Raw genomic sequence first — 15,767 nt, 5'->3', positions numbered from 1 at the left:
AGCTCATCAAACATGTTTGGTAAAGAACTATATAGCTACAAATAACATTCTTTTACAAATGAAAAAAATAAACATTGCAAAGTATCCATTAAAATGATTATACTTAAATTTTGGTGTATGCAATTACAATCAGTTGGAAAAAGTTGCAATTATATACACATTACGCCTATTAGACATGCGCATGCATGCCTGCATGCACACTTAGTGGAATTTAATTTTCTTACATCATTTTTTCTGTATTGGAAATAGAATTTTTTACCCTTACATAATTTATCCTGAGTATTCTTTCTCTTCCCTTTGTTCTCAGCTCTTCCCATTCAGATCAGCCCCCTTTCAGTCTCTCATTAGAAAGCAAATAGGCTTCTTTGGGATAATAATAAGACTGAATAATTAAAACAAAACTAATACATCCGTATGTATGTACAAAATTAATAAACAGAAGGAAAAGAACATAAGAGGAGGCACAAGAAACAGAGATACACTATTCACATGCTCAGGAATCCCATAAAAGCACTAGACTGGAAGCATAATGTATAGAAAAAGGACAGTCTTCCACTTCCTTTTCTCTGGGGTTCCCTGAGCCCTGAGGGGGAGGAACTTAATAGTGTTTCAAGGTCTCACTTTTTATATGATGTCTGGTTGGGGGATTTTGTGTTTGTTCCTATCTGCTTCAGGAGGAAGCTTCTCTGAGGATAGCTAAGTAAGGCACTAATGTATAATTAAAGCAGACTGTCAAAAGGATTCATTTTATTGCTTTTTTTCCTTTTAAGACGATTCATAGTTGGTTCTTGGGCTATCTAGTCTCAGGTTCTTGGTCACCCAAGCAGTGTTAGGTGTATGTTCCATCTCCTGGAGCAGGCTGTATTCAAACTAGATAATGTTTGGTTATTTCTGCAAGCTTTGTTCTACCACCATTGCCCAAGTATATCTTGCAGGCAGGATAACTGTCATAGATCAAAGGGTTTGTTGCTGGGTTGGTGTTTTTTATATTTCTCTTTCGGTAGCATGCAGAATACCTTCCTGTACAAAAGATGCTAGCACATAGGGTAAAGGCTATGTAGGCACCAGTTAGACTTCTCCATGTTCAGTAAGTTGTGTAGGGGTTATCTTTAGCAATAGTTTCTTGTCAGTTTGTCAGAGCAGCCTTGACAACACCTGGGTTGTTTGGGAATTACTATGGTAACAAAACAGCTCAACTAGATGTAACCCAATCCTGGAACTGGAAGACTCATTTGGTGATAAGAGATCTATTTAGGGCTCTATCTCCTATTTTCTGGCAATTTCATTCAGATTGTCATTATATATGTATATATTTTAGAAAATTTCTACTATATTAGGTTTCTATACTACCCTTCAAATGGTTCTTAATTTTAGCTGTTCCTCTCAGTATTTCCTCCGTCTGTCCCCTCTCTTCTCTCTGGCCATGTTGTCCTCCTGTTCTAGCACTACCAGCCCCCATTCATAACTATCTATTCTTTTTTTCTTTCATGGGGAGATCTATTAGTTTCCCCTAGTCAGTTACTCTAAATTTAAATCTAAACCTAAACTTAAATCTAAATCTCTGTGGTTCTATGGATTATAACTTGGTTATCATTGAGTTAACAGCTAATATTAATGTATAAGTAAGTACATGACCAATATTTGTTCTTTTGTGTCTGGGTTACCTCACACAGGATGATGTTTTTCTGAGTCCATCCATTTGCCTGCAAATTTCATGATTTTACTTTTTTAAAAATGGTGTTCTAAATATTATGACATGTAAGTGTAACTCATTTTCCTTACTCATTCTTCTGTTGACTGAGGGACATATAGGTTGTTTTCAATTTCTATGAGTAGATCAGTAGATAACATGGTTGGGTAAGTGTCCTTGTGGTGGAATGAAATGACCTTGAGGTAGATCATTTCCCATCTTTCTGAGGAGCTGATGCATTAATTACAATTCTGTCTATACAGTTTGTAGTCCCACCAGCAATGGCCGAGTGTTCCCTTGTTCCATATCCTTGAAAATGTGAGCTGTCACTTGTGTTATTGGTCTCAGCCATTCTGATGAGCATAATCTCAAAGTCATTTTAATTTGCATTTCCCTGAGGGCTAACAATGTTGAAAATTTGTTTCTTAGTCCTTTGAGATTCCTCTATTGAGAATTCTCTGCTTAGATCTGTACACTATTTTTAAATTGGGTTGTTTTCATGATATCTAGTTTATTGATTTCTTTATTTATTTTGGATATTATTTCTCTATCAGATGTGGAGCTAGTTAAAAAAATCTCCCATTCTATAGGCTGCCATTTTGTCTGGATGACATTTTCCTTTGTCACACAGAAGCTTCTCACTTATGTAACCTCATATGTCCATGTCCATATGTCCTTATGATTCTCTGGATTTCCTCAATGGCTGTTGTTACATCACCCTTTTCACTTCTAATTTTGCTCATTTAGTTCTTTCCTCTCCATCTTTTTGTTAGTTTGGATAGGCATTTGACACTCCTTTTTATATAGGCTCTTAGTCCTATGCACTTCCCTTTTAGAATTGCCTTAATTTTGTCCCACAAATTTGGGTATTTTGTGTATTAATTTTCATTGAATTCTAGAAAGTCTTTAATTTTTTCCTAATTTCTTCCTTGAACCAGTGGTCACTGAGTAGAGAGTTGTTCAGTTTCCATAGATTTGTAGTTTTTCTGTTGTTTCTGTTGTTGAAGTCCAGCTTTAATTCATGGTGATCTGATAAGATGCAGAGGGTTATTTCAGTTTTCTTGCATCTGTTGAGACTAGCTTTGTGTTCTAGTACAGTGTCAATTGAAGACAGTTCTGCGATGTATAGATGTGCTTAGGTAAATGACCTATAAATATTTGTTAGTTCCATTTGGTTTAAGTCCATTAGCTACAAGTCTCTCTGTTTAGTTTTTGTCTGGATTCCTATCCATGTGTTGTAAGGTGATCATGAGTGGGGGTATTGAGGTCTCCCAGTTTGTGGGTGTCATTGTGTGATTTAGATTGTAGTAGTGTTTCCTTTAAAAGATGCCCTTGTGTTCAGGGATGTTGGAGCTTCTTGAAGGCAGACTGAGTCTCATTTCTGTCTAACTCAGGTATCGGATGAAGGCAGAAGGAAAGTTTAGAAAATGGGTAGGAATAGAGCAGAGCCCTCCGTACCACCTGTGGGTTTTATTTTATTTTATTATTTAAAAAATTGTTTTTATCCCAGTAGCATTTAAATTTGAGAGAGATTTTTACCCAAAATGCTAAGGTTTATTTAAGAAGAGAAGGAGCTCTAAAGATCCTGGGCCTCTGTTTGCAAATAAGCTCAAGATCTCTTGGAGGTGGGGGAGCAGTGACAGCAGCTTCTCTGCCAGGCATGTGTCCTTCAGTTTTACCATCGTGGCTACTTCTTACTGTCTCCTTACAGCCTGGCTGAGAGACTCAGCCTTACTTTTTCCATCTTCCATTGCAATGCCTGGCTCTTTCTTTAGGGGGTGAATTTAGGACAGATACTCAGTATGCTTTGCTAGTGCGGTAACCGTAACACCTCCTTGTTTCATAAGTAATTGCTCCTCTTATCTTACAGAGAGTGGTGGCATGAAGCTCAAAATAACAAGAAAGCCACAGGAAATCCCTGTGACACCAAAGTGAAAAAAAAATTACGGAAGTTGCAGTTGACACCTGGTTTCCCCAACCCTGCAGTTGCAGATGCTTACCTCAGGCCTGTGGTGGATGACTCCAGGGGATCGTTCCTGTGGGGCAAGCCTGATGTTGACAAGATTAGAGAATATCCTTTCTTCCTATTTATGGGGATATTAAGCTACTACCTTAGTTAGGGTTTTACTGCTGTGAACAGACACCATGACCAATGAAACTCTTATAAGGTGGCCTAATTGGGGCTGGCTTACAAGTTCAGAGGTCCAGTCCATTATCATTGAGGTCGGAGCATGGCAGCATCCAGGCAGGCATGGTGCAGGAGGAGCTGAGAGTTCTAGATCTTCACCTGAAGGCTGCCAGGAGAAGTATGGCTTCCAGGCAGCTAGGGTTACAACTCCTAATAGTGCCACTCCCAGGGCCAAAAGTATACAACCCATCACATTCCACTCCCTGGACCCCATTGGCTTGTTTACACATGAGTCTATGGTGTCATACCTAAACATAGCATAACAAAAAGCTACATGTAGTCCGACTTCCATCCCCGTAGTCTATAGCAGCCCCAACTATATTGAGTCCAAAGGTCAAAGTCTCTTAGATTCATTCAATCACTTGACTGTAATCCCCAAAGCAAAACAGGGAACCAGCTGGGCAAACTCCAAATTCTGTATCTCCATGTCTTATGTGAAACTGCTCTTCAGATCTCCACACCTTTTTCATCTTTATTGACTGCTGTTGCAGTAATTATTAAAAGGATGGCTTAACCTTTTATCAGCCCCAACAGACGCCGCTCTAGTGTGGAGCAGAGCACACGCACTCTGTCATATGTCCCGAATGCCCTACTCTCCACATGGTTCCCTTCCCAGGCAGTTCACTCTGCCAACTCTGTTGCTTCTGTCCCGGGTGGATATGACCGACCTGTCGATTTCCATTTCTCCATTGCCCTGCACAAACATTACTCCAAGGCTTGGTAACCTTTCAAGCAAGTTTATATATTAAATTCTCAATCCACAAACCATCTACAAATAAGATTACATCCAATAGATAAAGATACAAACTGCTCTTCTATATGAGATAAAAGGATCTATAAAAATCATTAAAAAATTCATATCTATTTTCACCAATTAAGATCACTTGGATCTCGATCCTCCTTCCCCAGCTCCATCTTGATTCTCCCTGGAATCTCTTTCTTTTCCATTTTCCTAGCTTTTTCCCTGCCTACCTCTCCACTGTCCAATAATGTATCACCTTAACATCAACCCAGAGACTGCAACAAAGTTCTTTCTCCTAGGCTGTTTCTACTCCCTGTTAGCAGCTTTCCTCAGCAGATAGCCCATGACTCTGGCATCTCAGACACCTTGGGGTCTCCAAGGCAACTTCAATGTTTCAATGTCTGGGATCCACACATGATATTCTGTACTCCTCCAAGGGTCTGGTGTCACTTCTTCAGCTCTGCCCTCTGTCATTACACTTTAAGCTCATGTTGATCATCTCCACTGCTACTGCAGTTCTTGGTACTGTCATCTCCAGTACAGTGGGATCCACCCCACAACTAGGCTTCATCATAGCATCCTAATCTCAGCTGCTCTCCATGACTCCTTCATACCTTCAAAACCAATACCACCTGGATGATTCTTACACATAACCAATTCCAGCTGCAGCACGAGGTACAACATTGATCTCTGGAACATAGTTTTTTTGTGCCAAAGCTGCTGAGTCGTACTGCATTCTGGGATTAGAAGATCCCCCCCCCCCCCACCTTAGTCTTTTACCAGCTCTGTTTTTTCATCTCCCTCACTTCATAATCTTGCCTGTCCTGAAACTTCCTCTGTAGATTGACCTTGAACTCAGGAATCTACAAGGCAATGTCTCTTGGGATTAAACACTTATGTGGTACGGAGTCTGGACCTAAATTTAGCTCCGTGGGATCTTGCTCCCAGGTCACCACCCCCTTAATTCAATTTAATATCCTTGAACACAGGATCTAGCTCCATTTTACTTCCTGTTGGCCCTTTAATACTTGGACCATATATTTTATATTTTTTCTTTCTTGTTATGCTTGTTTAAAATGTTCTTCATGAAACTTAACCTGAAAAGAAAGTCTATGATGGGAGATTTTGCAACTTTCTCTGTCAGTGCAATTAATCTGAGTCTCTTTACCTTAGCTCAAGCATACTCTTCAGATAAGGGTAAAAAGCAGCCACATTCTTTACCAAAATACCATAAAAACAGTTTATACACCACATACTGAAATTCTTTTCTACTGACACCCTTTAGGCCAGGTCTGCACAGTTCATTGAAATCACTCATGGAAACAAAGTCTTCCATATTCTTGCTAGGTTATTAGCCAATGAAGGACCACTTAAAGGATTCCACAGCTTTCCAAATCTGAAATTCCAAAATCCACATTCTTTAAAACAAAAGCATGGTCAGGCCTATCACAGCAATATCCCAGTACATGCTACCAACTTCTGTCTTAGGGTTTTATTGCTGTGAACAGACACCATGACCAAGGCAACTCTTCTAAGGACAACATTTAATTCAGGCTGGCTTACAGGTTCAGATGTTCAGTCCATTATCATCAAGGCGGGAGCATGGCAGAATTCAGGGGGGCATGGTGCAGGAACATCTGAAAGTTCTACATTTTCATCTGAAGGATGCTAGGAGAAGAATGGCTTCCAGGCAGCTAGGACTAGAGTCTTAAAGTCCACACTCACGTTGTCATACCTACTCTAACAAGGCCATACCTCCTGATAGTGCCACTTCCTGGGCCAAGCCTTTGTAAACCATCCCAGCTGCAGACCTGTTGGGATTAAAACTTGAGGAAAAGGAACCTGGGTTTGTTGTTGTCTTGGTTTCCCCCCCACCCCCAGTGCTGGGGAATGAACTCAGGGTTTCATGCATATGCAGTAAGTATTTTTCAGTATAGATCTTAATTTGAAAGAAGCCACAACATGCATGACTAATTATTCTGAAAGAATATGGAAGATTGCTGGCCTTCCATTCTGTGTATTAAAATAATTTGGTTGGCTGTTTCAACATCTACAATAGATTCAACAGAAGTATAACTTCCTTTCATAAAGAAGTGCATAGGCTATCTGCCCCTTGCTTTCATTCTAGGTTAGCCATGCTTTGTAGTGAGGAGTCTTCAGTGCGCTGGTATGAATTTTTGAGTATCTTCTGCCTTTGGAGATTGATCAGGAACTTACTGCAAGATGATCTGTTGTAGTGGCTTGTTTTTCCAGCCTTTTATCTGACTATTTTAATCTTTATAAAAACAATTGTTCTGGGAAATACAGGGAATGGCAACAATTGTTGGATTTTGGATAATAATAATAATAATAATTTATAACAAATATAAGTTATTATTATTATATTTATTATTACCTGTCAAGTCTCTTTTAAAAACTTAACTTGCAGCACATTTTGTCAGAGGTATTTTGGCTGGAACAGGATGAAGACAGATGAATCCCTGTATCCAGTACTAAAGCATCTGAATGTCCAGCAGGTAACTGTGGATTTTCTTTATATCCAGAGTGATGACTGCAGTTAGTTAATGTCCAGTTAACTCCTATTTCAGTGCAAGTAGTGAAGGCTTGAAATGATGACACCTTAAAAACAGTGTGAAACAGAAGAAGAGGTTAGATCCCAAGTCCATTTGTTAGTGTTAGTGCTGCAGTGTCCTTGTTTTGCTAACTTTGAAAAAAGTTCTAGTCTAATAAATGACTTCATAGTAATATGTTTAAGATGTTTAATATGTTTAAGATAGCTCCTTTGGAGCTATCTTCAGTTTTTAAAAGCCCAGGTAATATTCACCCAAAACAATTTCGTCAAACACTAACATTTTAATTATAACTTAGATCTTGTCTATATACTAACATTTCTGCAAGAGAGGTTTTTGATGAGTAAAATGCCCTTTCATATGGCATTCAGTGTTTCCAAATGGGTGTGTGTGCTCGTCTTATCCATGTGTCCTGTTCATATCAGATAAGCTTTCCCCCATCTCAGAGGCCACTGATGAAACATACAGGCAAATGGAAATGAGACTATAGTCTTTAAGATAATGAAATCAGTTTCCATTAAATTTGGGTAATTTAGGGGAAAAAAATCCCAATGGGCAGTGATTTAAAAACTATTTCCATGGGCTTCCTGTTGCCTGTCTGATGATATTTACCTACCAGCAATAGAAGCCTACTAAGAATGAAAATAATTTCAGTTATTCATTAATTTCAGATAAATGCCAATGTAATATACATTTCCTTTCCAGGGCAAAATTTTTCTCTCTCAAAAGCAAAGGTAGTCTAGAAAGTAATGATAGTAGATTAAAGCCACTACCTTCTTTCGAGGTGTGTTTCCTTTGTTTATTTTCTTTTGTTTCCCATACTAATTTGCTCCTGTACATAAATCCCTAATGAGAGAGTGGGTTTCTTCTTCCACATGGCTCATAAGCATATACATCTTCTGTGAATTGCATTGCTTTTCATAGATTCAGAGGCCCAGCTTACAGTCCACCAAAGTTCACATTGGCTTTTTCTATGTTGTTGGGTGTTTTGTTTTCAAGTAGTTATGCATAATGCCATAATTCACACAAGGTTTAAGAGTATCTCTCGACAGTGGATTTTCTGAATTCAAGACCTTTCCTGTGTGACTTTTAATGGCTCCTAATGCATCAGTGAACTTGTCCCTTGAAGGTACTGTATGATGATAATGATTTTAAAAGAAAGGCATTGAATGACTTAGGCACAGACTCTGTGAAATTATGTTGCTGCCAAAAAAGAGGATACAGTTGTTGTGAAGACAAACAAACAAAAAAAAAAAAAAAAACAACCAAACCAAAAAAAAAAAAAAAAAAAAGGCAAACAAATCAGCTTGAATTGCCTTCTGAAAGCCATAATTCCAAATTCTTGGAACTAATAATCCAGAGTTCAACTTGTTGATTTTGTGTAGAAATGACTCACTTACCTGATTTATTGCTTTATTTTATTTTAGACCCAGCTACGGATTGATTCCTTTTTTAGACTAGCTCAACAGGAAAAACAAGATGCCAAACTCATAAAGAGCCATAGGCTGAGCAGAGCAGTGTCATGTATGCTAAGGAAAGAAAGGGAAGAGGCGGCTCATGAGCTGAAGACAGCAACCGAAACCCTGGATGAAGCAAAAGAAAGCACCCAGAAAAGAAGGCTACCATACACAAGAGAGACTTCAGTCCCCAAAAGAAGGAGGCCTTCAGGAAGTGGTGGGTTTCTAGGGGACCCCTCCCTCTCAGAGTCACCCCAGGAGTCTTCAAGTGAGGATGCAGAAGGTTCATCTGTGATGAGTGCACGACAGAGAACAGCAGCCGTGTCATCAAAAGTCAGCTGCTCAGATTTGCCTGACTTAGTGAGAGATCCTCCTCATGGAAGGGATGGCTATATGTCCACTAGTAGCTCCAGTGAGGATGGTGAAGACAAAGGCAGGGCTGTCCTAGTAACTGCTAGACCTGTATTTGGGAAGCAAAAAGGGAAACTAAAGAAGATGAGAAGGAAAAAGAAAACCTAATTAAAAAAGAAAAAAAAAAGTAATTTAGAAAAACAGTGCTTGCAATGAATATGCATTGAGAACATAAGTTTAAACCTATTTGTATAACCTCTGTTTTGAATGTGTAGTTTTTCTCTTTTAATTTCTAAAGTTTATTAAAAATCAAAGAACAGAAAAACATTACATAAAAATATCTGTTTTACTGTCCATATTGTTATCTGCACACAAAACTGAAACATGGTATGTATGTTCTGGTCAAACTGTTGTGTACATATTGCTAGGGCAGTTTATCTGGTTACCATTACAGGGCAGACATGTATCTATATCTGTTAGACTGCAGCACTATCCTGAACACATCACACCAGCTGCAGCTCTCACTCATGTGGAAGGTTTTATTGGCTTAGGGAGCCTGGGATGGGGAGAGAGTGGAGTGAAGAGAGAAGATGAAGAGGAGGAGAAGAGAAGAGGAGAAGGAAGAAGAAGAGTGTCTTAGGGTTTTACTGCTGTGAATGGACACCATGACCAAGGCAACTCTTTTTTTTTTGTTTCCTTTGTTTGTTCTGTGATTTACAATATGCATTTTTTCCTTACAACTTTATTTAAACAAAAGAGAGATACATGTACAGATTTTTAAGAGCATTTTGGAATAAAACTATATATGAATATAATTTTGTCAGTACTTGATTTTTTTCAAGGTTTGATAGTATGCATTGAAATCTTACTTGTTACCATAAGCATAAAGTACATGTAAAACAAAACATAACATGGAAATAGTCAAAGTTTTCTTGGTGTGTATATATTGAACATAATGATTTTTAAATACCAAAAATTGCCACAAGGCTATCTTCTTAGCTCTTGATTTATTAATGATTTAAGGTCTAGGTGTACCCCACTCTGAGTGGGTGCTATACACTTGTTGTTGCTTTTTTCTTTTTTTTTTTTTTCCTTAGAAGGACTGAGGCTTCCACTTTTTGGTCTTTCCTTTTTTGAGCTTCATATGGTCTGTGAGTGGTTTCTTGGGTATTCAGAGCTTTCTGGGGCTAGTATCCAATTATCAGTGGCTGCATATTATGTCTGTTCTTTTATGACTAGGTTACCTTACTCAGGATGATATTCTCCAGATGCATCCATTTTCCTAGAAATTTCATAAAGTCATTGTTTCTATTGGCTGAGTAGTACTCCATTGTGTAAATATACCACAATTTTTTATCCATTCATCTAACAAAGGACATCTAGGTTTAGGCCAGCTTCTGGCTATTATAAATAACGCTGCTATGAACATGGTGGAGCATGTGTCCTTATTGTATGTTGGAGCATCTTTGGGGTATATGCCCAGAAGGGGAATGATTGGGTCTTCAGGTAGGACTATATCCAATTTTCTGAGGACCTGCCAGACTGATTTCCAGAGTGGTTGTACCAGCTTACAACCCTACCAACAGTGGAGAAGTGTTCCTCTTTCTCCACATCCTCGCCAGCATCTGCTGTCATCTTGAGTTTTTGATCTTAGCTATTCTGACTGGTGTGAGGTGGAATCTCAGGGTTGTTTTGATTTGCATTTCCCTGATTACTAGGGATGTTGAGCCCCCACCCTTTTTTTTCTTACAACTTTATTTAAAAAGAGATAAATGTACATATTTTTTAAAGCATTTTGGCATAAAACTATATGAATATATTTTGTCAGTACTTGTTTTTTTTAGAGGTTTGATAGTATACATTGAAATCTTACTAGTTACTATAAGCATAAAGTACAAAACAAAGTTTTCTTGGTGTGTATAGATTAAACATAATGATTTTTAAATACCAAAAATTGCCACAGGGCCATTATTCTTAGTGTCGAGCACTTTCTTAGATGCTTCTCAGCCATTCGACATTCCTCAATTGAGAATTCTTTGTTTAGCTCTGTACCCCATTTTTAAAATAGGATTGTTTGATTCTCTGGAGTCTAACTTCTTGAGTTCTTTGTATATATTGGATATTAGGCCTCTGTCAGATGTGGAATTAGTAAAGATCTTTTCCCAATCTGTTGGCTGCTATTTTGTTTTCTTGAGAGTGTCCTTAGCCTTACAGAAACTTTGCAATCTCATTAAGTCCCATTTCTCAATCCCAAGGCAACTCTTATAAAAGACAATATTTTATTGGGGACTTACAGGTTCAGAGGTTCAGTTCAGTATCATCAAGGAGGTAGCGCATCCAGACAGGCATGGTACAGGAGGAGCTGAGAGTTGTACATCTTTATCTGAAGGCTGCTAGCAGATACTTCCAGGCACCTAGAATGAGAAACTTAAAACCTATGCCCACAGTGACACACCTACTCCAACTGGGCCACATCTAATCTTGCCACTGGGAGGAGGAGGAGGCTGCAGGCCAAGAGATGAGCTTCTGGCTATTGATTGATGCTCTGATGCTAACATTCCTATTTTTTTTTTTTTTTTAATCATAAAGAGGAAAAAGGGCTGGGGAGAGGGCAGTGAGGCAGGAATAGGAGTGTAGGATCTCTTAAATTGATTCCTGCTATCTAGTGGCATTGCCAATTTGGGGGTGTAGCTGACCTTCACCTTTGGGGCTCATTTGATAGTGGTTCACATCAGATTCCTTCGTGGACAGTGGTTGGTAATCCTATAAAAGGAACTGATTGTTTGGTTAGAAATTTTTTGAATTTTTTATTGGAGAAATATGAAGACAATAATGTATTAAGCCAGAAAAATGAGATGTGAGGTTAGGAAAGGCAGTATCAACGTACATACAGGGTTTTTGAAAACCCAGGAATTAGAGCCCACACACTGTTCTGCTCTCTGCATTTTTTGGTTATCTGATTGAGGCTGCTGAATTGTGTTTCTCGATATTCTGGACTCATATTGATAGAGAAGCATCATTCTTGGTGTGGAGGAAAAGGCAAAGGCCATCTTCTTCCGCTGTCAGAACATCTAGTCCCCATCAGTTCTAAAGCACCACTGCTGCCAGAAAATCATTCACTTTTTGGAGGCAGAGCATGGTTTGGAACACTTCTTGAAGACTATTGTCAAGCTGGTAAGATAATTGTATAATGTAAGGGGGGTAGTCAGCCCTGCCATTCCAGTACTGGCACCTAGAGTATTCTCCCAGCCACCAGGAACAGTTTGAATTGCCCTCTTGTTATGATGGGCAGGTACCGTGTCTACAACTGGGATTGGTAGAGCTCTTTTTTTGTGGACTACTTAATTCAGGGAAAGAAATACCAATGTGCAAACTACTGACCATCTATCTGAAAGGTATACCTGAGTACCACAGAGAACTGATGTATAATGGTCTGCAGGGCACTGTGGCAGAAATGAGCTATCAAGGGTTATGGCTCTGTTGTAGTCAAGGGAGCTTAGCATTCCTAAAGAACATGTTCCCTGATGTCTTAAAACAGTCTGCTATCCTAAAAAAAAAAAAAAAAAAAAAGGTGATGGAGAAGAAGTATGTGGTCATGGCAACGCCAGAGTCAGGGCAGCTGATGAAAGGTGAGGTGTGGTTGTATGTCAGGGTCACTTGAGAAGCAGTAAGTAGCAATTGTGAGTTAGTTCTAGAGGTTACACATAGCCAGCAATCTTTAAAAGACCAGGTGGGTGACATTAAGGAATTGGTAGGGTCAGAAACAGAAGGTGAAATGATAAATTAGTACCATTTATGAGGGGGAATGTCAAGGAAGTAAGTACCTTGGAGGAGCATTTGATTACTTCTGTTTTTCCAATTCCTAGAGGTTAGACAATTGAGACATATTTCCTCTGGATGTGAATAGTACTTACTGGAGACACAGATTGGTTTTTGTCATAGAGCTTGCCAACAATGCCTGTTTCCCACCTGGGATTCTATAGGTCTTAAATATACATTAAGAGGGTCTTGTTGATAGAAGTGATTGGTCCATGATCATAACATAAATATCTGGCAAGACCAATAAGGGCAGTCTCCATATTTTCCTTGGCATTTTTTAAAATAATCTTTCATCTTGTCAAAGAGGAAGCAAAGAGGTCATAATATTTAGATGGAATCCTGAATATAGGGATGACAGTAATTTGGATTGGCTTCTGGCATCCAGCTATTAAACAGTTTCCTGGCCCTATTTGGAAAGACTTATCAGTGGGGGTTTCTTGACCTTGAATCTCCAGTAAGGGATACCCTGGAATGAAATGAAAAGTATTAGATACCCATATCTTTGATACTTTGGCTAGCCAGTGTGGATCCTTTGGAATTTTAATTTTTAATTATGAAATGTTTTTCCCCACACAATAACAGTGGGAGACTTCAAGATCTCCCTCTCTCCAATGGAAAGATCATAGAAACAAAATAAACAGAGAAACAGTAAAGCTAACACGCTATGAACTGAATGGATTTAACAGACATCTATAGAATATTTCAATGTAAAACAAAAGTATATACCTTCTTCTCAGCAACCCATAACACCATCTATAAAATTGACCATATAATCAGTCACTAATCAACCCTCAACAGATACAAGAAGATTGAAATAATCATGTGAATGATATCAGATCACTACAGATTAAGGCTAGTCTTTAATAACAACTAAAACAACAGAAAGCTCATATATTGTGGAAACTGAACAACTCTCTACTAAATGATAACTTGGTCATGGAAGAAATAAAGACAGGAATTTAAAACTTTTTAGAATTTAATGAAAATGAAAATGTCTCAAACCTATGGGACACAATGAAAGCAGTACTTAGAGGAAAACTCATAACTTTTAGTGCTTCCAAAAAGAAATTGGAGAGACCATACTCTAGCAGCTTAACAAGACATCTGAAAACTCTAGAACAAAAAGAAGCAAACATAACCAAGAGGAGGAGATGGCAGGAAATACTCAAAATCAGTCCTGAAGTCAAGCAAGTAGAAACAAAGAGAACTATGAAAAAAAAATAAACAAAGCCAGGGGCTGGTTCTTTGAGACAATCATCAAGATAGATTAACTGTTAGCCAGACTAACCTGAGGACACAGTATCCAAATTAACAAAATCTGTAATGGAAAGGGAGACATAAAAACAAAACAGACACTGAAGAAATTAAAAAAAAATTATCAGATCCTACTACAAAAGCCTGTACTCAACAAAACTGAAAAATGTAGATGAAATGGATAATTTCCTAGACAGATACCAGGTAACAAAGTTAAATCAGGATCAGATAAACCATTTAACATTCCTGTAACCCCTGAAGAAATAGAAGCAGTCTTTAAAAGTGTCTCAAGTGGAAAAAGCCCAGGGCCAGAAAGTTTTAGTGCATAATTTTATCAGACCTTCAAGGAAGAACTAAAACCAATACTTTTCAAACTATTCCACAAAGTAGAAACAGAAGAAACACTACTTTAATTGTTATATGAAGTCACAGTTACACTGATACATAAACTACACAAAGACTCTACAAAGAAGAGAACTTCTGATCAATTTCCCTCATGAATATAAATGCAAAAATACTTAGTAAATTCTTCTCAAATCAAATCTAAGAACACATTAAAATAATCATTCACCATGATCAAGTAGGCTTTATCCTAGGGATGCAGGGATGGTTCAATATACAGAAATCCATCAATGTAATCCACTATGTAAACAAACTTAAAGGAAAAAATACATGATCATCTCAGTTGCTCAAAAAGCATTTGACAGTATCCAACATCTCTTTATGTTAAAAGTCTTGGAAAGATCAGGAATCCAAGGCCCATAACTAGACATAGTAAAAGCAATATAAAACAAACCAGTAGCCAACATAAAACAAAATAGAGAGAAACATGAAGCAATCACACTAAAATCAGGGACTAGAAAAGGCTGCCCATTCTCTTCCCATTTATGCAATAAAGTACTAGAATTTCTAGCCAGAACAATTAGACAAGAAAAGGATTTCAAAAGGATACAAATTCTAAAGAAAGAAGTTAAAATACCACTATTTCCAGATGATATGATAGTCGACTTAAGTGACCAGAAAAGTTCTTCGAGAGAACTGCTATAGCTGATAAACAACCTTAGCACAATTGCTGGATATAAAATTACCTCAAGCAAATCAGTAGCCTTCCTCAAAGGATGTACAAGCTGTGAAAGAAATGATGGAAATGACACCCTTCACAATAGTGACAAATAATATAAAATACATTGGTGTGACTTTAACCAAGCAAGTGAGTGATCTGTATGACAAGAACTTCAAGTCTCTGAAGAAAGAAATTGAAAAAGACCTCAGAAGATAGAACGATCTTCCACGCTTGTGGATCAGAAGTAAAATCATACTAAAAATGGGCATGTTATGAAAAGAAATATACAGATTTAATACTATCCCCATTAAAATTACAATTTAATTCTCACTGAGATAGAAAGATCTATTCTCAAATACATTTAGAATACCAAAAAAAAAAAAAAAAAAAAAAAAAAAAAAAAAAAAAAATTCAGGATTTTGAAAACTTTTTTCAACAATAGAAAAACTTCTGGGGGAAATCATTGTCCCTGACCTCAAGCTGTACTACAGAGCAATAGTGATAAAAACTGCATGGTATGGGTACAGAGATAGGCAGGTAGATTGAATAGAATTGAAGACCCAGAATTAAATCCATACACTTGTGGTTACCTGATTTTTGACAAAGAAGCTAGAACCTTCCAGTGAATAAAAG

General features: G+C 37.9%; 1 protein-coding gene across 1 annotated transcript in view; it reads left to right on the top strand.

The window, feature by feature from the left end:
* ERCC5 (ERCC excision repair 5, endonuclease) overlaps positions 1 to 9,792 on the top strand; it is a 42,789-nt gene extending 32,997 nt beyond the window's left edge. The window contains exons 13-15 of the mRNA XM_080916669.1: positions 3,561 to 3,763; positions 7,054 to 7,136; positions 8,618 to 9,792. Of these exons, the coding sequence (XP_080772795.1) occupies positions 3,561 to 3,763; positions 7,054 to 7,136; positions 8,618 to 9,166 (835 nt within the window). The 3' untranslated portion in view covers positions 9,167 to 9,792. The remainder of the gene's footprint in view (positions 1 to 3,560; positions 3,764 to 7,053; positions 7,137 to 8,617) is intronic.
* Positions 9,793 to 15,767: the final 5,975 nt, after the last annotated feature.

The sequence above is a fragment of the Micromys minutus genome (assembly GCF_963924665.1).
Source record: "Micromys minutus genome assembly, chromosome: 5".
NCBI lineage: Eukaryota > Metazoa > Chordata > Mammalia > Rodentia > Muridae > Micromys > Micromys minutus.
The sequence above is the reverse complement of the archived record's forward strand: the minus strand, read 5'-3'. Positions and strand labels throughout refer to the sequence as shown.